The 22,607-nt window shown below is 37.7% G+C and overlaps 2 protein-coding genes across 3 annotated transcripts; one reads left to right on the forward strand and one right to left on the reverse strand.

Moving 5' to 3' along the window:
- Window positions 1-16,169: 16,169 nt before the first annotated feature.
- On the forward strand, window positions 16,170-19,717 carry LOC107781358 (protein EXORDIUM-like 7). Its single transcript, XM_075235123.1, has 2 exons — window positions 16,170-17,413; window positions 18,924-19,717. Exon 1 carries the CDS (start codon window positions 16,394-16,396, stop codon window positions 17,411-17,413), a length of 1,020 nt encoding a protein of 339 aa, XP_075091224.1. The 5' UTR covers window positions 16,170-16,393; the 3' UTR covers window positions 18,924-19,717.
- LOC107781357 (uncharacterized) lies at window positions 17,420-22,553 on the reverse strand. Of its 2 annotated transcripts, XM_016602049.2 has the most exons (4): window positions 20,393-22,553; window positions 19,787-20,263; window positions 18,257-19,660; window positions 17,420-18,152 (listed from the first exon to the last, which is right to left on the reverse strand). In XM_016602049.2, the coding sequence occupies exons 1-4, from the start codon at window positions 21,345-21,347 to the stop codon at window positions 17,767-17,769; spliced, it is 3,222 nt and encodes a 1,073-aa protein (XP_016457535.2). In that variant the 5' UTR covers window positions 21,348-22,553; the 3' UTR covers window positions 17,420-17,766. The 2 variants fall into 2 exon arrangements, with proteins under 2 accessions (XP_016457535.2, XP_016457534.2); XM_016602048.2 differs by having other exon boundaries at window positions 18,257-20,263; window positions 20,393-22,511.
- Between the last annotated feature and the right edge of the window lie 54 nt (window positions 22,554-22,607).

The raw sequence follows: 22,607 nt of genomic DNA on the forward strand, positions 1-22,607 counted from the left end.
GACGATTTCTATTACATTTTGAAGCAATTTTTTTAAAATCTAATAGCGGAAATAATTACAATACACAACCTCCCAAGACTGGTAGTACTGATTCACGAACTCTAACTGAATACATGGAATGATCACGAGGACCGAATATACAATACTGTTTGATTAGAAGTTAACAGTACAATGAAATGAAAGGACTCCAAGGAACTGCGATGACCAAGCAGCTCTACCTTGAATCCTTACGATCCCGCTTTAACTCTGCTCAAGTCCGTTATCTTCAATACCTGGCTCTGCACAAAAATTAAATAATAATAAGGGCAGGATAAAACAATCAGTATTATGCACAACAGACAACAAGAATACCATTAATATCACTCAACAATTAATAAACACAACTACCCCCAATTAAATCAGGCCCTTCAAATAAATGTATTTCATATAGTTCTTCCAGATAACTCTCTTTATAATATAATTTTCTCAAATAATTATTTTTCAAATATAATTCTTTCAATAAATCTTTTAAAATACAATTTGCTCAAATAAATATCTTTCAATATACAATTCTTTTATATAATACTTTCTAAGTAAAAATCCTTCCAAATAAATATATTGAATATAATTCTTTCAATTAAAAAGTCGCCATGTGACACCTCATTTCAAAATCATCAAAAATATAGGTCTCAGCCCATTTTTATATTTTTTGTAAATACGGGTCTCAGCCCATTTTCATATTTCCACAGCACCTCATGCCCATAATTAAATCATCATATTTGCCCGGCACCTCGTGCCCTCATTTCATATCACAACTGCGCGGACATTTCACGTGCCAAATATCATTATCATTTCATCACAGCACCTCGTGCCCACATTTTATATCACAACTGCACGGAAAATTCACGTGCCAATATCCCCATTTCATATCACAATGAATGGCACCTCGTGCCCACATTTCATTTGATAAACCGCCTGGAAATAGCCACAGGCTCCCAATTTCAACAAAATCAGATTATTATCAATTTACTAACAATAAGACAAGTTGCACAAGGTATAAAAATAAACACAAGAAAATCACAACATCACGTGAAAATTTTCAACACCACAACCCCACATCATCACATATCGTCCCTGACAATAGCCACCCTTATCGCTCCTATTGCCACCTTTATCGCTCATATAGCCACCCTTATCGCTCCGCCCAAACAATATCAATGGCCACCCTTATCGCTCCTATTGCTACCTTTATCGCTCATATAGCCACCCTTATCGCTCCGCCCAGACAATATCAATAGCCAACAAACACAACAGTGAAATGCCACCCTTATAACCATATAATATCAACGGTGAAATGCCACTCTTATCTCCCCAAAATAACAATTCACACAACACAATAATTTACACGGGATATTATTACAACAACATAACAAAAATCAATCCATATCATAATTTTCCCAATGACCACAACCAAATTTCAAAGCTACAACCAAGTGAATTAATTTCACAGCAAATAGCCAAATACTCCACACAATGTGTACAACACCCAAAAACAATCAATAGAGATAAAAATTACTCAACATAAAGCAAAGTCTTCATAAAAGATCAAATTTTCAATAATTATATAAACACCTCTTCTTAAGCTCATTTAGTTAATTATTTGCAGAGGGAAAAATCCAAAATGAAATTAAATTCCAATAATTATCAAACTAGCAAATTCACGAAATTTCATAAATAATAAAATAACAATCACATCACATTGTCACACCTATCCAAATTAATTATATAACTTCATTAAAATTCATCAGAAATAATTCCGGATAATAATACGTCGACTTAAAAATTTATTCCAAAAAGTCAACAAAAGTCAACGCGGGACCCGCCTCTCTGAACCCGACATAATTTTCATGAAATCCGAACACCCATTCCGATACGAGTTCAACCATACCAATTTTATCAAATTCCAATAACAAATTGACCTCCAAATCTTAAATTTTCATTTTTGAAAATTTTTACAAAAATCTTGATTTCTCTTCCATTAAGTCCGAATTAAATGATGGATTCAAAGACATAATCATGAAAATTAATCAAAACTGGATAAGAATCACTTATCCCAAACACCCATGCAAGAATCTCTCCAAATATCGCCTTCTACCGAGCTCCCAATTTGATTTTGAGTTATGAACTCAAACCCCCGTTTTTGGGACTTTTAATTCTTCTCAGATACACCTTCTTCACGTTTGTGAAGGCCAAAAATCCAGCTGCCTCCAATCCTTCTTTGGGTTTGCGTGACAAGCATCGCGTTCGCGAAGGCCAACTGCTTCTGCCCCATCATTTCCTCTTCGCGTTCGCGAAGTCCTCGTCGAGTTCGCGATGACCAGCTGACCAAATCCTTTGCGTTCGCGTTCGCGTTCCAAGCTTCGCGTTCGCGAAGGCCAAACGACCCTAGGCCCCTTATCTTCCTTGTCTTCTTCACGTTCGTGTTGCCTGGGCCGCGTTCGCGAAGGCTTGCCCCAGCTCCTTCTTCGCGTTCGCATTCACAGCTTCGCGTTCGCGAAGGACAAATCATCAGCCCCTCAAACTCCTCTTCGCAAATGCTTGACTTTCTTCGTGTTCGCGAAGAAGGAAATCAGACTTCAGCAATAGCAGTCCAAACAGTTTCAATTTAGTCCGAAACCACTCCGAAACACACCGAGCCCATCGCGACCCCGTCCAATTACTTCCAAATCACATAAATTACGCCGAAAATACAAATCGCACCACAAATCGAACTTATTAACTTCAAAAACTTCCAACTTCTAAAACTCGTGCCGAAACCTATCAAACCAACCCGGAATGGCGTCAAATTTTGAAGGCAAGTCCGAAATAACATAACGGAACTATTCTAACTCTCGAAATCGTGTTCCGACCCCGATATCAAAAAGTCAACCCCCCGGTCAAACTTTTCAAAATTTTGAGTTTCGCCATTTCATGCTTAATTCCACTACGGACCTCCAAATAATTTTCCGGGCACGCTCCTAAGTCCAAAATCATCATACGGAGCTAACGGAACCGACGAACTCCATTCCGGAGTTGTCTTCATACAGTTCCGACTACGGTCAAAATCCTAAGACTTAAGCTCCCTTTTTAGGAACTAAGTGTCCCAAATCACTTCGAATCATCCGTAATTCAAACTTGACTACACACGCGGGTCATAATACATATTGCGAGGCTGCTCGAAACCTTAAGTCACAGAACGAGATGTCAATTCTTAAAATGACAAGTCGGGTCATTACAATGATGTATTAGGACTTGTTGGTATATTTGGTTGATGTCCCGGGGGGCTCAGCCCCAAATGGTTAACGGGTCATTTTTGCCCTTGGTGAGATGGCTGATATCTGCTGCTGTAATTTATCTGGTTTCCTCTTTCGTGTTCGCGAGAGGATCCTCGCGTTCGCGAAGAGTGTTCTGGGCTGGTGAAATTTTTATTCTACGCGTTCGCGGAGGAGAGAAGGCGAACGCGAAGAGTAGGGCAGTGTGTGCATCGTGAACGCATGAGTGGCGTCGCGTTCGCGAAGGAGAGTGAGGCAGCTAGGAACCCCAGTCTTTTGTTCTATGCATTCGCGAGGTAAGGGACGTGTTCGCGAAGGTCTGAGTTTGCAAAGCTTCGCGTTCGCGAAGCGTTGGTCGCATTCGCAAAGAGGAAAGTTGGGCAGCACATTTTTGTGCTTCATGAACGCGAGACAAGAGTGCGTTCGCGAAGAAGAAACCACTGGATAAAATGTTTAAGCTCAGCATTTTTACGATTTGGAGCTCGGATTGAGGCGATTTTTGAGAGATTTTCAGAGAAAACGTTAGGGTAAGTGTTCTTAACTCAATCTTTGTTAGATTACCCGAATCTATTACTGTTTTTAATATTTAATTGATGATTTAAGTTGGAAAATTTAGAAAACCGACTTGGATAAGTTTGAGGATTTGAGGGTCGAACTGTTATTGGAATTTAGTCATTTTGGTATGGTTAGACTCGTGGTTGAATGGGCGTTCATATTTCGTAATTTCGCCGGATTCTGAGACGTGCCATTTTTTGAGTTAATTTCGGATTTTTATTGAAAAATATAGTATTTTCTTACAGAATTAATTCTATAATTTTTGTTGACTGTATCGAATTAATTATGACTAGATACGAGTCGATCAGAATTGAAAAATCGAGGAAAAAGCATACTACTTGGTTAAATTGGAGCAAGTCGAGGTAAGTGACTTGTCTAACCTTGTGTGGGGGAAATTTTCCCTAGGATTGGTATTAATTGTAATGTGATGAAAGTTGTGTACACGAGGTGACGCGTGTATACACGAACTAAATGTGGAGGATTATGTTTTACATGTTTAGTTGAAACTTGGTTCCTTTTATTTTGTGCAATATTTGAAATTGATTTTCTTAAATTTAAATATTATTAATAGGAAATACTTGACATTTTAAATTTTGTATTGAAGCAACGTATTAAAGATTTTGAAATATTATTTTGCTGAATTATTTATTCCTGAATATTTGTGTAAGATTTTTGTACTCATTGTGATGGAGCCGTGAGCTCTTTATTTTGGAAAACATTGTTGTTGAATTATGTTGGCACGTTAAATTATTTGAGCACTTGAGGTGCAAATTGTGATATATTGTGATATTGATACGCATGTGTTAGTATAAGATTTGGGGTATTGAAACGCATGCGGTAAGATAAGGGTGGCTTGATACACGTGGCTAGTAGAGGGAACTACTAGAAGTCATGTGGTGTGATAAGGATGGCTGAAACGCGGGATGCTATTTCGGGAAAAATATTTTCTTTAAAATAAATTGTGAAGGCTCCTGCAGTGAGATAAGGAAATGAGATATTGTGAATTTAATTATGATTTGGGACTATGAGGCGGTACCTCTGTAGTTCCCTTGTTGATATCGATTTATGGACGTAGTTGCCTTTGATTTTTATTGTGATTTTTCTTAAAGTTGAAAAGAAATTCTGTTTTGTTTCCACGAGGTATTTATTTGCCATTATTTGGTGTAAATAAATGTGACATACTACTTGATTTATTTCCATTATCATTTTATCTTATTAAATTGTTTAAACATTTTTCCATGTCATTATCTATTCTCCAGTAGGGTCTGACCTGACCTCGTCACTACTCTACCGAGGTTAGGCTTGGTACTTACTGGGTACCATTGTAGGGTACTCATACTACGTTTCTGTACATCTTTTTGTTCAGATCCAGGTACATCTTACCAGTCTAGACGTCAGTGAGTTACCTGCGCACGGAGACTTCGAGGTATATCTGCCAGCGTCCGCAGACTCCGGAGTCTCCTTCTATCATTTTTATGTTGCTTCCTTATTTTTCCTTAGACCTTGATATATAGAGACATTGAGAATAAATTTTTAGAAACTTGTGACTTATTTCTACCGGGTTTTAGGAGTTGTAATTATTTGAATTGTAGTTTATTTATTTCAGATATTTATGATTATTCCGCATTGACAGGCTTACCTAGTATTAGAGTATAGGTGCCATCAAGACCTCCTACGGAGGGAATATGGGGTCGTGACAACAACTAGTGCCTCCACCGAGTTTTAAATAAAATAGTCATCTCAAATACGTCGCAACCCCGAAACAATATACTTCTGAGAACTCCTAGTCTCCAAATTCATCGAACACATGAATCACCGTAACTGATCCCAACTCCAGCACTAAAATGACTAACATATCTTCCATTCGCGATAATCCCATGAGGAATACTTTCATAATTCTTTCGTTCCATATAGCAATAATTTGAATATCAGCAGTCTATCAATCAGGTGAGTACTGCAATACCGATGAACATCCGTAAGTCAAAACACAACGCGCCTTCTGAAATGCGCACCCTTCTCAGGAATTACCAAGAAGTTATAACATTCATCCAAATATCTGAAACTGACCATGTTGTCCAACATTCGTTACCTTTTTTCAAGACTAAACTGTCACCTTGTACATGTAAATCCTAATCCCGCACACATACCACATCTATCATGCCATCATGTGACAAGCACAAGAATCCTATTATCAACTCTGAGTCACCAGCAAATTACATACTCGGTTAGTTAGAAAATACTCCCTCTTCTGAATGATGAACCACATGTTTATCTGAATATTAAACTACGGCCTCAGGCCCAATATATATGTGCACAAGTTGCGGCCTCGGGCCAAGTATACGTATACATAAGGGCGGTCTCATCCCAAAAAATGCATAAAGCATAAACTGCAGCCTCAGGAATGCTGAATAGAAGAAGACTGAGACATGTATTCATAATAAATTTATTTGTAATAACTGAAGCTCATAGGATATTGAATGATTATGAAACTATAACATCTAGAGAATAGAAGTTCTACAACGATTCACAGGACTAAGGCATAATTGCAAAAAATGCTTCTGCGCCCACTCATCCGCTTTTGCGGAAACCTTGGCCACCTCAGTTCCCTCACTCTCCGCTTCTGCGATCATCCTTCCATAGAAGCGGCTCCGCTTCTCCGGCCTTCACATCGCATATTAGACCACTGACCACCCCCTTCCGTTCCACTTCTACTCTTGGCTTCATGCTTCTGTAGGCCCGCACCTGCGGTCAAACTTGCGCATGTGCGGTTACACCAGAACTGGTGCACTTCAGTCATTATTTAAGCTTCAACTTGATCTGTTAACCCTTCAAAACCACCTCGAGGCCCACGAGACCTCAACTAAACCTACCAACAAGTCCTAAAATACAATACGAACTTAGTCGAGCCTTTAAGTCATATCAAATAATGCTAAAAACATGAATTGCGCATCGATTCAAGCCTATTAAACTTTAAAACTTAAAACGCCTACATCTGATGCCAAAACCTATCAAACCAAGTCCGATTGAACTCATATTTTGCACACTAGTCATAATTGACATTATGGACCTACTCCAACTTTCAAAATCGGAATCCGATCCCGATATCAAAACGTCCACTCCCGGTCAACCTTTCCAAAAATCATCCAATTTTTCAACTTTTGCCAGTTGACGCTAAAATGACATACGTACCTCCAAATCAACATACAGACACGCTCCTAAGAAAGAGATAAACTAGAGATGAATGCTTTTGATGTTTTTTCCAAATAGTTTGAATGCCAAGGGTTGTGACTATAACCTATGTGTTTGCCTAATGAGATAAAGACGTTAATACTTGTTTTGTTGATTGGGTTATATTATAGCTCTCAACTCTACGTTACCCACTCAATACCTCTCAGTTAGTGAGTGATTTTGCCAAATTTAGCTTTCTCAAGTCCAAATAGGTATCAAATAAAATAGTTGACATGAGCTCAAGTCGGATTCTTACTATATCTAGTTTGAACCCTTTAATTAAACCTTCCTCTTGCTTCCTTCCACGAGGAAATCACAATACACAATACGTTTCCCACACCGGTAGAAATTATCTGGTTCAAACTATGGTAGAAACCATCAAGAACAATTTGAAATCCATTTGCACATAACTAAACTATCAACGAAATTCCTCTAACTCGACCAAATCACGTAGGTCACCAAAACCCAAGAATATTGCTACCAAAACATCTGTAGAGTCTCACCACATCATAATTACCCCTATAAATACCACAACCGAAACACCCACTCTGAAAATACCTTATTTGAGTCTAAGGACATTTCATTCACCTTCCTAATATCGAAATATAAAATCCGTAATGATATACAAAAATGCCACAAGTCTCGACACCATCCAACTTAAATCTCAGATTTTAGCCATAAACAAATCCGCCAAAAATTCTCAATTGTTACATATTAATCTCGAATTCATTAGAACGTTCTCGAGAGTCACCCCCTTTGTTCAAATCCACATTACACCACCCAAATGGGCCAAAAGACACGTGCCCCATTAGCACAACAACACTCAAAGAAGTAACTCTACTTTAATACCACTTATCAAATTCATACTCTGTGCGCACTACATCTTTCACAAATAACAACTCACTCATCCCACGATTTTCATATACTCATAAAACGCAATATAACCCGTATCCAAAAATTTCCTTACTCGAGTCATTCTCGAACTCCACCTCTACAAGTCATCACTGATTCCCAAGTATACTTCAGACCAAAACAAAAGAATTTGATACATAACCATGAATTGATTTGTCAATAGCAGGCTCCCCCACTTGGCTCAAATCCATAGATTAAAATACTTGATAACTCACCGTACCCATACTTTATTACTGCCTTAATACCACAGTCAGTTCAATAAAATATTTTCTCAAGCTCAAGACATACCAACCATAAAATACCTCAATCATCCGCTAATCTCGCATTCATTCTCTTAACACTCAAGTCAACTTTCTCAACTAGATTCAAATTCAAGTCTCAACATATACGCCCCGTTGGTAGAAAAGAAATTCTATATTCACATCATAAGGAATACACCTACATAGATTACTCCGCAGGAGATAACCCATTTGCTTAGTCTCAAACTGGCATCTTGTTATACCCTTTCGCAGCCACAATTACTATGAAATCACTTAATCTTTCTGCGTCCAAACTCATTAACCAGACACGAGAATTTAATTTTCCCCAAAATTTAACAATGTGAAAGATCTTTCAAAACATTCACACCCGAGACTGTACGTCACATCAAAACAAAAATAAAGCACCCAATGGCCTTCCTTTACATTTCAAGGAAACACTTCTCGTCACATTTAAATCGTCTTAACACATCCCGCAGTTACATCATAATCATCACAAAGCCATTCCACCGCTCATTGGGGCACAAATTCCACTCGTAGGGACATTACCAGACATATGAGTCCAAATGTACAGGTTACAACTGAAGCAACCGAGCCTAAGCTACGGTCTAAACCTGGCCTCAAGTCCTCCAAACTGGCCCATCACCAGAACACAGAATACACATCTCAAACATCGTTCATGGAATCACAAGCCGACGATGCACAACTGATACCGAGTGCTCATGTGCGCATACAAATGCGTGGAAGGAATTCAAAGAGTTATGTTTCAAGTTGAATCAATTCTGCACGATAGAATACAAGAAAGTGAATTTTTCATAAGGGTTCGGCAGCCTCTCGAAGATAAGTACAGACGTCTCCGTACCGATTCGAAAGACTCTACTAAACCTGCTCATGACTCGTGAGACCTATATAACCTAGGGCTCTGATACCAACTTGTCACGACCCAAAATCTCACATGCCGTGATGGCGCCTATCTCGATACTAGGCAAGCCAACAACCTCAATAAAACCACATTTCCTAAAAGTTTGAAAAAAAAAACATAATAAATTGAGTTTAATAAAAGACCTCACAATTTCAGATACAAACACTCCCAAAACCTGGTGTCACTAAGTACATGAGCATCTAATATGAATACAATTCTGGAAAATATGGTCTATGATAGTTTGAGACCAAATATAGTAACAAGGAGATAGGGAAAGAGAGACAAGGTCTGCGAAACACGTCAGCTACCTCTGAATCTCTGAAAAATCAGTGCGAGAGAATCAACACCCGCTATGTCCAGGAGCACCTAGATCTGCACACGAAGTGCAGGGTGTAGTATGAGTACAACCAACTCAGCAAGTAACAATAATAAATAAGGAACTGAAGATAGTGACGAGCTACACAGTTATAGTTCATTTTCAGTAATTCTAGCAAAGAATAGACATGCTTTCAAATCCGACAGTTTAAGTCAAATTAGTTTTATTCAGTTCATGTTCATGTAATCGGGATATAAAATTTTTCAGAAACTTCACAACAATGACAGATAGCAACTAAGTACAACAACAAATGAAAAACAAGTACAGCCTCTCAGGGCAACAATCACTTAACTCATCACAACAACTCAGTCACTCGGCTCTCAACCCTCAGCACTAACACTCAATAGGTACCTGCGCTCACTGGGGGTGTACAGACTCCGGAGGGGCTGTCACGACCCAAAATCCCACCACAGGCGTCGTGATGGCACCTAGTCTCTAAGACTAGGTGAGCCGATTTAGATTACATTTTGAAGCCATTTTTTTAAAACTAACAGCGGAAATAGTTACAATACACAACCTCCCAAGACTGGTAGTACTGAGTCACGGACTCTAACTGAATACATGAAATGATCACGAGGACCGAATATACGCTAATGTTTGATAACAAATTAACAGTACAATGAAATGAAAAGACTTCAAGGGACTGCGACGGCCAAGCAGCTCTACCTTGAATCCTTACGATCGCACTTTAACTCTGCTCAAGTCTGATATCTCCAATACCTGGCTCAGCATAAAAATGTGCAGAAGTGTATTATGAGTACGTCACGGTCGGTACCAGTAAGTATCAAGACTAACCTCAATGGAGTAGAGACGAGGTACAGTCAAGACACTCACTAGTCTAATAACCTATGCAATATAATATACAAAATAATAGGAAACAAATAACAATAGGGCAACATGAAACAACCAGTGATATGCACAGCAGACAACAAGAATACCATTAATATCACTCAACAATTAATAAGTACAATTACACCCAATTAAATCAAGACTTTAACTCAATAAATATTTACACATATAAGCCGAGTACGTACTCATCACCTCGCGTACACGGCTTTTCACATTTTACAAATGGCACATAAGACTCGATGCCTAAGGGGTAATTCCCCCACTCGAGGTTAAGCAAGACACTTACCTTTTTGAAGTTAGGCCGATATTCCAAAATAGCCTTCTTGCTTGAATTAGCCTCCGGACAGCTCAAATCTATCCAAATTAATTGTATAACTTCATTAAAATTCATCAAAAACAATTCCAGATAATAATACGTCAACTTAAAATTTTATTCCAAAAAGTCAATAAAAGTCAACGCGAGACCCATCTCTCGGAACCGATATAATTTTCATAAAATTCGAACACCCATTCCGATACGAGTTCAACCATACTAATTTTATCGAATTCCAATAACAAATCGACCTCCGAATCTTAAATTTTTGTTTTTGGAAGATTTTATAAAAATCTTGATTTTCCTCTAGATTCCTTCTTCGCGTTCGCAATGCCTTCCGACCTCTGCCCTTCGCGTTCGCGAGACACGAGTCGCGTTCATGAAGTCTTAACGCCAGGCAGGGCCCCAACTCCCTTTTCTCTTCGCGTTCGCGTCTGACCACTCGCGTTCGCGTAGGCTTTCCTCATCTCCTTCTTCGCGTTTGCGATGGGCAAATCCCAGCCATCCAAAATCCTTCTTCACGAACACGTGAGACCCTTCGCATTCGTGAAGAACAATACCAGATATTAGTTCCAACAGTTGCAAAACAAGGAAAAATGATCTGAAACCATCTTGGAACTCACCCCCCCCCCCCCCCCCCCCCGGGACCTCAACCAAACATATCATCAAGTCCCAAAATATCATGCAAACTTAGTCGAACCTTCAAATCACCTCAAACAACTCGAAAACCACGAGTCATACCCCAATTCAGGCCTAATAAACTTTGAAATTTCAAATTCTATATCTTGTGCCGAAACACATCAAATCAATTCGGAATGACTTCAAATTTTTTACACAAGTCACATTCGGCATTACGAACCTACTCCCACTTCCGAAATCGGATTCCGACCCCGATATCAAAAAGTCAACCCTCCGGTCAAACTTTCCAAAATTTGAGTTTGGCCATTTCCAGCTTAATTCCACTACGGACCTCCAAATAATTTTTCGGACACGCTCCTAAGTCCAAAATCATCATACGGAGCTAACGGAACCGACAGAACTCCATTCCGGAGTCGTCTTCACACGGTTCCGACTATGGTCAAAATTCTAAGACTTAAGCTTCCTTTTTAGGGACCAAGTGTCCCAAATCACTTTGAATCATCCGGTAACTAAATTCAACCATGCACGCAAGTAAATACACATAATAAGAAGCTGCTCAGGGCCTTATGCCACCAGACGAGGCTTAAATTCTTAAAACAACAAGTCGGGTCGTTATAGGGACTTCTACAGCCCAAGCGCTATAATCCGCACGGACAACTCACGTGCTATAATATCCCGCACGGATAACTCATGTACTATAGTATCCATACCTCACTGACAGGCCCTCAGCCTCACTCAGTCATCAACCTCTCTAGTCTCTCGGGCTCTCAAAAATCACAAAGATCAGCCCAAACAAAGATAACATAGTGTATCAACAAAAATCAAGAAAGACTGAGGTATGATATGCAAGTAAAATCATGATTGAGTACAAGACAACAATTAGCAAATAATTCAACAAGTACGCTACCAATGCGGGTCCCAACAGTACTATCACATAGCCTAAGCATGATTTCTAACATGATTTACAATCAAATTTCTTCAACACATAGAGAGAATATAGCTAACAACAAGTTATTCAACTTTACAATTTTACGGGACGGACCAAGTCATAATCCCCTCAGTGCACGCCCGTCACCTAGTATGTGTGTCACCTCCAAAATAATCACATGACCCAAAATTCGGGTTTTTATACCCTCAGGACCAGATTTATAACTGTTACTTACCTCAAAATATGAAATTCTTTACTCTGCTATGCCTTTGCCTCGCAAATCGGCCTCCGAATGCCTCGAATCTAGTCACAAATAATTCGTTTCAGTCAACAAAAATTTATTGGAATTAATTTCATATGAAAATATAATTTTTCCATAAAAATCTGAAATTTAACTCAAAAAATTCCCGTGGGGCCCGTGTATCGGAACCCGACAAAAGTTATAAAATCCGAAATCCCATTCAACCATGAGTCTACCCATACCAATTTTATCAAATTCCGACATCAACTCGACCCTCAAATCATCAAATTAAAGTCTATAAAATATTTTACTATTTTCAACCCAAAATACTAATATGTTGATAAAAACAATAATAGATTCATATAATTTAACCAAAACCGAGTTAGAATCAATTACCCCAATCCATATGGTGAAAATCGCCTAAAAAATCGCTTCAATTCGAGCTCCATAGCTCCAAATGTGTTAAAATGGCCGAAACCTCAAAATATAGCTTATGTCGAGGCATTTACTCTTCGCGATCACGGAAAATGCTTCACGATTGTGAAGCACAACTTTTCTCAGCCCAAAATTTGCCTTTTACGATCGCGGAAAATACTTCGCAATCGCGAAGAACAAGTACCCAGCTCTTCCAGATATCCTCTAGTATAATAGTCATAACTTTTTGTACAAAACTCCAAATTGCAAATGGTATAACTTTCTGAAAACTAGACACCAAGCGCTACAACTTTTTTTTTTTGGATTATTTCTAAATTCCCTATAGATTACGAGATATAAGCTTTCAAAATTGGGTCAGTGCTGCAGAGATTTTGTTCTACGCGATCGCAAAAGAGCTTCTGTGATCGCGATTTACAAGGCCCCAAACTGCTGTTTGCTCTTCGCAAACGCGACCAAATGTTCGCGATCGCGATGCACACCTCTGTAGACAAAAACCAGTAATTAAGAATGGCCTAGAAATGGTCCGAAACCACCCTGAAACTCACCCGAGCCCCTCGGGACCTCAACCAAATATACCAAAAAGTCCTAAAACATCATACGAACTTAGTCGAAGCCTCATATCACATCAAATAATGCTAATACCACGAATCATGCCCCAATTCGAGCTTAATGAATCTAAGAAATTCTAACTTCTACATTCGATGCTGAAACCTATCGAATTAAGTTCGATTGACCTCAAATTTTGCACACAAGTCATAATTGACATAACGAAGCTATTCCAATTTTCAGAATCGGATTCCGACCCCGATATCAAAAAGTCAACTCCCCGATCAAACTTCTAAACTTAAAATTTTATTTTAGCCATTTCAAGCCTAGTTTAGCTACGGGCTTACAAATAATTTTTCGAACACGCTCCTAAGTTCAAAATACCATACGGAGCTATTGAAATCATCAAAACTCTATTTCGGGGTCGTTTACACATAAGTCGACATCCGGTCACTATTTTAACCTAAGCTTTAAAGCCTTGGATTTCATTCTTCCAAACTAACTCTGAAATACCTTAAAACCAAAACCGACAATTCACACAAGTCATAAAATATCGTATGAAGGTATTCAAGATTTCAAATAGTAGAAAGAGGCATAAATGTCCAAAACGACCGGTCGGGTCGTTACATATATAAGTAGCTTATTATGTTGGTCGCATATAACGAATTATTAAGGCACATGTATACTATTATAAAGTATGAAACCTAAGTGAAATGTTGATTAGCAATATTAATATTCGATGAAGATAAAATTTAAACTTTGATTGAACTCTTTGAAGTTAATTATAAAATTTGCCAATATTAATATAGTTAAAAGAGCACATCCGTAAAAATTACAAAAATACACATTCATGACATTAGTTACAAAAGTTTGATATAACTTAAAGGAATTATATCTCATATTTTCTATTTTTGTTAATGTTAGATAAGTATAAATTCATTCTTTTGACATATAGTTTTTATATGATTTACGTGGAATACCTTCAAAATAGAATATATATATATATATATATATATATATATATATATATATATATATATATATATATATATATATAAATTATACATTTTTGTCTACTATTATTTTTAGAAGTGGCTATACTGTGTAGTTTTCCCTGATTTCTTTAATTACACTTAGGTCCATTTTTCGCTGAACTTGTTTAATGCATGCATGTTCTTATTAAATTAATAAGTTAGTTATGTCACAGAACTTCTTCCTATCTACTTTGAACATTATATATTGTTAAGTTATAATATATCTAAGCTCTGTAAGTAAACTTAATATATGGTTAAGTTATAATATATATTTCCTTAAATGATCTCTTAACCTTAGAAGTCACAAGTAATCAACCAATTAAATTTATGACAGAACAAGAGTTGTCAAATTCTCCAATCAGTATGTACATATGCTTCTAAGTTCTAATTAATATGCTTTGCAATTAATCTCGTAATATAATAAGTTTAGAGTTTAAAGAGCTTTTATGCAATAAACAAGTGAAGGTTATGATTGTTCTCCAAAGAGAAAAATTCCACTTTTTCTTCAATTAATGATAGATAGATTGGGCAAAATCAGGAAATAGTAGGTGAAAGTGAAAAATGGAAAATTTATTCTTTTATACCCTTTGACAATTGCCTCAGTTTAAAGTCGAAAAATGGGGGATAGATAGATGTCAATGCATGTTACTCCACCATTTATAAAGTGTGAATATGACATTTCTCCTAGGATGGGGGAAACAAATTGTCAAAGATATTGACAAAGGAATAATGACTACCCTACAAACAAGGCAAAATGAGAAGAAAGGGTATCACTATCACATGCTTGCTTTAACACAGTGACACATCCATCATTTCGTTTCACACTTATGATTTTGACTCAACTTTTGGTTTATGCTACCACCTTTTATGGCTTTACCATTGGTAAAGCCATCTGATTAATAAGTGAATTTGTTTCTATAGAGAATAATCCTTAACGAGAAAGATTTTGATTCTGGCCTGGTTACCTTTTCTTTGCAAGCCGTGTGTAAAATCAAAGGCGAATCCAAGATTTCAAGGGAGAGGAACATATAAGCGGACTGCTCAATCAGTACCCTATCGGACTTTTGATTTTAAGGGTTCCAAACAAAATATCCATATATATATAGAGAGAGAGAATTTTTTGTCGAGGTTAACGGGTCCGGTGACCCCTCTTCTTTGTACATAGGTCCACCCCCGCATAAAGTAGATAATTTTATTGTAGAAATTGGTAAGTCAAGAGGGGTGAAAGGGGAGGGAGAGTTGGCTCAACATAATAACTAAATAAGAGTGCCTGAATTAAGATTAGTAACTTGACCGATTGATTTGAGTGAGAAATACAGAGCGATAGAATTAGATAAAAAAAACTATATTTAAAACGAGCTTACAGTTAGTCCTAATATTATGTGAAAAACTATGAGGATTCAGTCCAATACTTTAAGAAAGGATTAGTCTGGAACCCTGGTAAAACCCTGTGAGATTTGTATACAATCAATGGATATGTATATATTTAACAAATGTAAATAAATGTTTCATTGCAGATCCCAATGTTTACCAGAATTGGTATAAATGCTGGTGCAAAATGTATTACTGTAGAAGGTTGGTTAGACATACAGGGACAACTACCATTTCTTTAGGCATTAGATGGAATAAAGAAAAAGAGGTAGTAAGTTAGTAACATGCATGGCCATAATTGAAACAAAGTAAAAAATGATATTATGATACAACAAATTCCATTGTCTCCCTCCAAAGAAAGAATATAAAAGTAATTTGAAGAATCCAATCTATCTACCAATCTCTCCATAAGTTCATCAATATTCCCTCTATATAAATCCCAAGAAATCTCCTTTTAAAAGCAACCCTTTATCTCCATACTGACAGAGCTTAGAGAAATGGACAGTAAGTTTCACTTTTTTCATTATCTCCAATTCTTGTTGCTGCTATCTTCTTCTTGCTTCTCACTTGTTTCTTTTTCTTGGATTCCATACAATGAAAATAAGAACTATGAAGGATCTTCTGATCTTGTTAATCTTGAATACCATATGGGCCCTGTTCTTTCTTCTCCTATTAAACTTTATGTAATATGGTATGGTCAATGGAACCCTTCTCATCAAGCCACCATTAGAGACTTTCTCAACTCATTTTCTTCTTCTTCTTATGCACCTCACCCTTCTGTTGCTGATTGGTGGCGAACCGTTCGACTTTACACAGATCAAACTGGCCAAAACATCTCAACCATTTCACTTTCTGGTGAATTCTTTGACTTCAAGTATTCACAAGGAAAGTACCTTAGCAGATTATCTATGCAATATGTGATTAAAAATGCAGTCAGATCATACCCAAAATCTTTACCTTTGAATTATAGGAATGGAGTTTACCTAGTGTTAACATCTTATGATGTTCAAGTTCAAGAATTTTGTAGAGCTGTATGTGGTTTTCATTATCTCACATTCCCATCAATTCTTGGAGTGACAGTGCCTTATGCTTGGGTAGGTTATAGTGGGAAACAATGCCCTGGTTTCTGTGCTTATCCTTTTGCTTGGCCTAAGAATTCAGGGAAACCACCACCAAGCACAATAAATGGAGGAAACAGCTTAATGGGGGCACCAAATGGCGATCCGGGGGTCGATGGAATGATCAGTGTGATAGCTCATGAGCTTGCTGAGGTCTCAAGTAACCCTCTTGTGAATGCTTGGTATGCTGGGGATGATCCTATTGCACCTACTGAGATTGCTGATTTGTGCTTAGGTGTTTATGGGACTGGTGCTGGTGGTGGATTTGTTGGGCAAGTGTATAAGGATTCATGGGGCAATGGTTTCAATTTGCATGGAGTTAAAGGGAGAAAATTTCTTGTTCAGTGGGTTTGGAACCCTCTTAGGAGGAGATGCTTTGGTCCTAATGCCATGGATTAGGTCAGTCATGATTGACTAGCTAAAAGGATGTTCTTCTTGTACAGAGTTGTTTTCAAGCTAAATTATTCCCCTTTAAAGTATTTTTGCTTTATGTAATTTCTTTCTTTTCCCCAACTGTTCTGCTAATTACTAGAGTCATTTTTTTGTTTCCAAATGTGCATTCTGCATACTTCATTCACCATAACTTTCTTTAGTCCTGCTTTCAAATTATTAAATAATGCTAATCAATTCACATGGTGGTAGTATAAAGGTGACTTGCTAACAAATAAATAAGATTGGCCTACAGACAGAAACAAAAGGTTGCTTCCTGTTATCTTTATTCTACTCTTATTATAACAAGCCTTCTCCAAATTCTATTGGAGTGAACTTTCTGGATTCAGCCTTACTTCAATGTTCAGCTTGGTGACCAATTGAATTCTTATCTTCTTGAGTGCCAAAAGAGCTTCTTTCACTTTGATTCTTGCATCTGGTGACACTGAAGTGCAGCTTAAAGCCAATTCCATGACAGAAACCAAGCATTGCATCTCTGCATTTAGAGGTTCTTCCTTTGGTCTCATCAAATCTGCATCCACTAGTTGTGTAACTCCAGAAGGAAGCGAGTCGTTTACCCATTGTTTTAGGCTCAAATCTCCAGTAAACATTTCATCACTAGGCCTCCTCCTTGTGAATGTTTCCATCATCACGATACCAAAACTGTAGACGTCACAACTTGTTGATACAAGTCCATCTTGTCCATACTCTGCAACGACAAGTGAGAAATCATCAGTTCAAAGTATTTCATAATAGTTCGACAGATAAATGATGATGTGAGAAAGATAAAGGCAATAGGAGAAATTTAGGTACCTGGCGCAATGTATCCAATGGTCCCAATAGTGTTAGTTTGTCTAAAACTATCCTCTGCACCTAACAATTTCGCAATCCCAAAATCACTTAAATGTCCAACCATGTTTTGATCTAGCAAAATGTTGCTAGGCTTCAAATCGCAATGCACCACTGGCTCTGAATAACCGTTATGGAGATAGTCCAAGGCAGATGCTACATCTACCATTATGTCCAACCTATGCAACATGTCTAAGAATAAGTCATGAGAGTGTAACCATTTGTCTAGGGTGCCATTTGGCATGTACTCTAATATTAAGGCCTTGAACTTAGAGTTGGAACAAGAAGTTATGACTTTGGTCAGGTTCCTATGGCGAAGGTTGCGTAAGATCTCACATTCTGTGTCAAAGCTCTTGAATGCGCCTTCAAGTTCCAGTTTGAATACCTTTACTGCGAATGTCATCCCATCCTTTACTCCTTTGTACACCTTGCTAAAACTCCCAGTACCAAGCAAATTGTCCGCGCTGAATCCATCTGTTGCTTGTTGAAGTTCATAATATGAAACTCTTTCGTAGGCCCTCATGGATGATACCTGATCAGTTAATCCTGACGGCTCATTTCTATTTCTTCTTCTTCTTAAAATCAGAAATCCAAGGGCTAATGCAACAAATACTGATGTTATTCCCAAAAGACTATACAGGATCGAGAAAAACACTCGTTTTCTCCTTGTCCTCCGAGGAGAATTGGCTTGGCATGGCAGCACTTGGAGCCTTGAAGCACCACATAATGCATGATTAGACACAAATGACTGATTGGTGAAGTTTGCGAAAGGACCCCCAGATGGAATTTCTCCACTGAGTTTATTGAAGGAAACATTAAGGTATCTGAGGTACACAAGAGCTTCTAAGGACTTTGGTATTTCACCAGTTAGATTGTTATAACTTAAATCCAACAATTCCAAGCTTAACATTTTCCCAAAAGAATCTGGAATGGGGCCATCTAACCTGTTGTATGATAGAGAACAATTAATCAAATTTTGTAGACCTCCTATCGTGCTAGGAATCATGCCTGAAAAGTCATTGTATGACAATTCAATGTTTGTGACAGCCTTTAGATTTCCAATTAGGGGAGACAGAACACCAGAAAATGAATTTGATGCTGCATAAAGTTGTGACAGATCTTGAAGGCTCCACAAGCTCTCAGGTAAATTGGAGTTCAATCTATTGGAAGCTAGATAAAGATTTCTTAAAGCAGTAAGATTCCCAAAACACGATGGCAACGGACCTGACATTTTATTTTGCCTTAAACTCAGGTCTCCTATATTTTGTAAGTAGCAAATTTCATCTGGTATGGTCCCGCTTATCATGTTACTTTGTATTAAAAATCTTTGAAGCTTCTGCATACCTCCAATAGATTTTGGAATGAATCCTGTTAAGTCATTTCCAAATAGTGATATCATTAATACATTTGTTAGGTTTCCAATTTCTTCTGGTATAATGCCTTTGAGTTTGCATCTGTACGCAGAAAATTTTTTGAGAGAGCTCGAGAAATTACCAACAGAAGCCGGAAGAATGCCATCCAAAGGATTTTGTCCAATGACCAGTTCTCCTAGATTTCGACATCTTGTCAATGAAGTCAGGAAGGTTAATTCTGAAGAGGGATTCGGGTTGATAAACAAGTTATGGCCTAATTGTAGAAGTTCAAGGAATTTGATATTACCAAGGGAATCAGGAATGGAACCTGAGAAGATGTTATAAGAAAGGTCTAGAGCAGTGAGTCTTGAAGCATTCAAAATAGAAGAAGGGAAGACTCCACTGAGATTATTCATTCCCAAATAAATTTCTTTGAGATTTGGTGTCCCTTGGCCTACATTTGATGGTAGGCTCCCTGAAAGCTGACAATCCACAAAGGTCAAGATTTGGAGGGTTGAAATGTTGAAAATACTTGCTGGAATTGAACCACTCAGCCTATTCTGATACAATCCAAATATTTGGAGTTCTTGCAGGTATCCAAGCTCCATTGGTATTTCACCTGCCAAATTAAGAAATTTAATAACACACAAGTGACTAAAAATCTGAATCCAATTTCAGATGCTTTGAGGAAAAACATATGCTTGAAGCACTTGCATATATAGGGAGATGAAACATAAGAAAACAATACCTTTCACGTAGGTATCTCCAAGTAGCAGTGTTGTCAGCATCGTTAAGTTTCCGATCTCTGCTGGTATGGTTCCAGTGAAATCATTTAGAGACAATGATAGTATTTGAAGTTTTGAGCAGTTCTGCAAATTTGGAGGAATCAAGCCACCAAGGCGATTGCTTGAAAGCTTAAGTTCCTCTAAATTTGGAAGATTGTCACATATATTTCCAGGAAGTTTCCCATAAAGATTGTTCTTTGTTAGACCAATCTGTTTGAGTGATGACTGGTTAAACATAGTTGGTGGTATAGAACCTATAAGCTTATTATCTTGCAGGTCTATGGAAGTCAGGCAACAAAGTCTACTGATTTCTTGAGGAATTTCTCCACCAAGTAAATTCCCTCGTAGTCTTAAATCCCTTAGTTTTGTTATATTAAAAAGGGATGGAGGGATATTACCTGAAAATTGGTTAAACGAAAGGTACAAGGAATGAATGTTTGGTAACAAGCCGAAAAAAGATGGGATTGCACCGGTAAAGTTGTTATTCATGACATGGATCATTTTCAATCTCCTCAAATGAGCGAACTCCTCAGGCAAACTCCCATAGAAGCTATTGTTTCTGATATCGAGGGAAATGAGAAACGAGAGATTTCCAAGCTGTGGTGGAACCATTCCTTTAAGGTTCATACTAGAAAGATTTAAGGCAGTGACTCTTTGGTGGCGAGAGCCACAAGTAACTCCAATCCAACTACAAGTAGGGGTGAAAGTGGACCAGTTTCTTGCTAAGAGGTGGTGAGAATTATATAAAGAAAATTGAGATCGCAAGGCAAGAAGTGCTGTTTGATCAGTAGTGATATTGGCGATCGATAAACAAGTACTCATTTGCTGAAGCAGCAAAAGCACAACAGCAAGATGAATACAGCCTTTCTCCATTACACTTTGGAAGACTCTCTTCACAAATATGTGTTTTGAAGTCATTGCTCATTGGATATTCATGCTTTCTAGGAGTAAGTTATAGAAACTTAAGAACCTGAACATCACACCTACTTCGCTACAGAAACGAGTGGAATTTTCTTCTGAACAAGAACATTAAGTCTGCTGGTGATTTTGCATCACTAGATCTTAAGAAGGAACGCTAAGTCAACTTTGAGTTTCTTTCTGAGGTTGTCATCCATTTGATTAATCTTTCTTTCACACTGGATATGAAAAAGCTGTAACCTTAAAGCTTGAAAGATCAGAAATATTGGAGTTGCATACACACTGAACACAAATGAAACAAATATCTGGAGATAAAGTCAGAAGTTTTTGAATTGAGAAGTTGATAGAAGTGCTTGATTTTTGACTGACCATATAAATTTTCAAAGCATGTTTCTCAGAAAAATGTTAGAAACATCAAAAGTCACGAAGATCTACGCGGAACTGTTCAAATGTTATTTCTTTCCTAGCAACTTTATTTTCCCAAGCCATGTCGAATTGATCTGGGACTGTAAAAGTAGCAAATCTTGAACAACCATTTAGAAGAGATAGGCATTTAGTAGATAAATCTAAATGATGGGTCAAAGAGTGCTGTTCTTAGTTATAGTCCAATGGCTAAATTCTTCACGGCTCAGATAAGAAAGAGGTAACCAGGGGAGTTATTGACAATGAACAATAGACAGGTCAAATATTGCAATTCCTAGTTATAGTCCATTACTTAAATCTGTCATGGATCAGGTAAGAAAGAGGTAAACATGCAATCGCTGTACAATAGTTTTGTTTTCATTCTCCCCTGCTCTGCAGCTCTTCATTCCCGTTGTAAAATATATACTTTTGATAAATTTTCCGAGTCTTTTGAGTTGAGTTTTCATGTAATTACATGTAATATCAATCGACATTCTCTTCTTCATCATCCACTTGTTTGTGCTATCAATTTTCTTGGACTTGAACAGAGTCCAGTTTGCTGAAGCCTGCTTCTACACTTGGTAAAGAGTTATAATGGTGCAAAATGTTCCTTTTCATATGTTGGATTAAAGTGAACTCTGTATTGATGATTGTCTATGCGAATATAATGTTGTTTTCAGAGCTTAATGCAGTGACTATAAGAGTGCAAAGTGCAAAGAACTCTTTACTGCACTTCCGAGAATGCAATGAACTTCAACAATCAATAGTGCAGCTAGCAGCCGTTCAGATGTCATATTGAATGGGTCCCCCCTGTCCTCCTCAATCAGAAATAGTTAAAAGGAAAAGAATGCCCATAAA

Source organism: Nicotiana tabacum, chromosome 17 (genome assembly GCF_000715075.1).
Source record: "Nicotiana tabacum cultivar K326 chromosome 17, ASM71507v2, whole genome shotgun sequence".
In the NCBI taxonomy this organism is placed as follows: Eukaryota; Viridiplantae; Streptophyta; class Magnoliopsida; order Solanales; family Solanaceae; genus Nicotiana; species Nicotiana tabacum.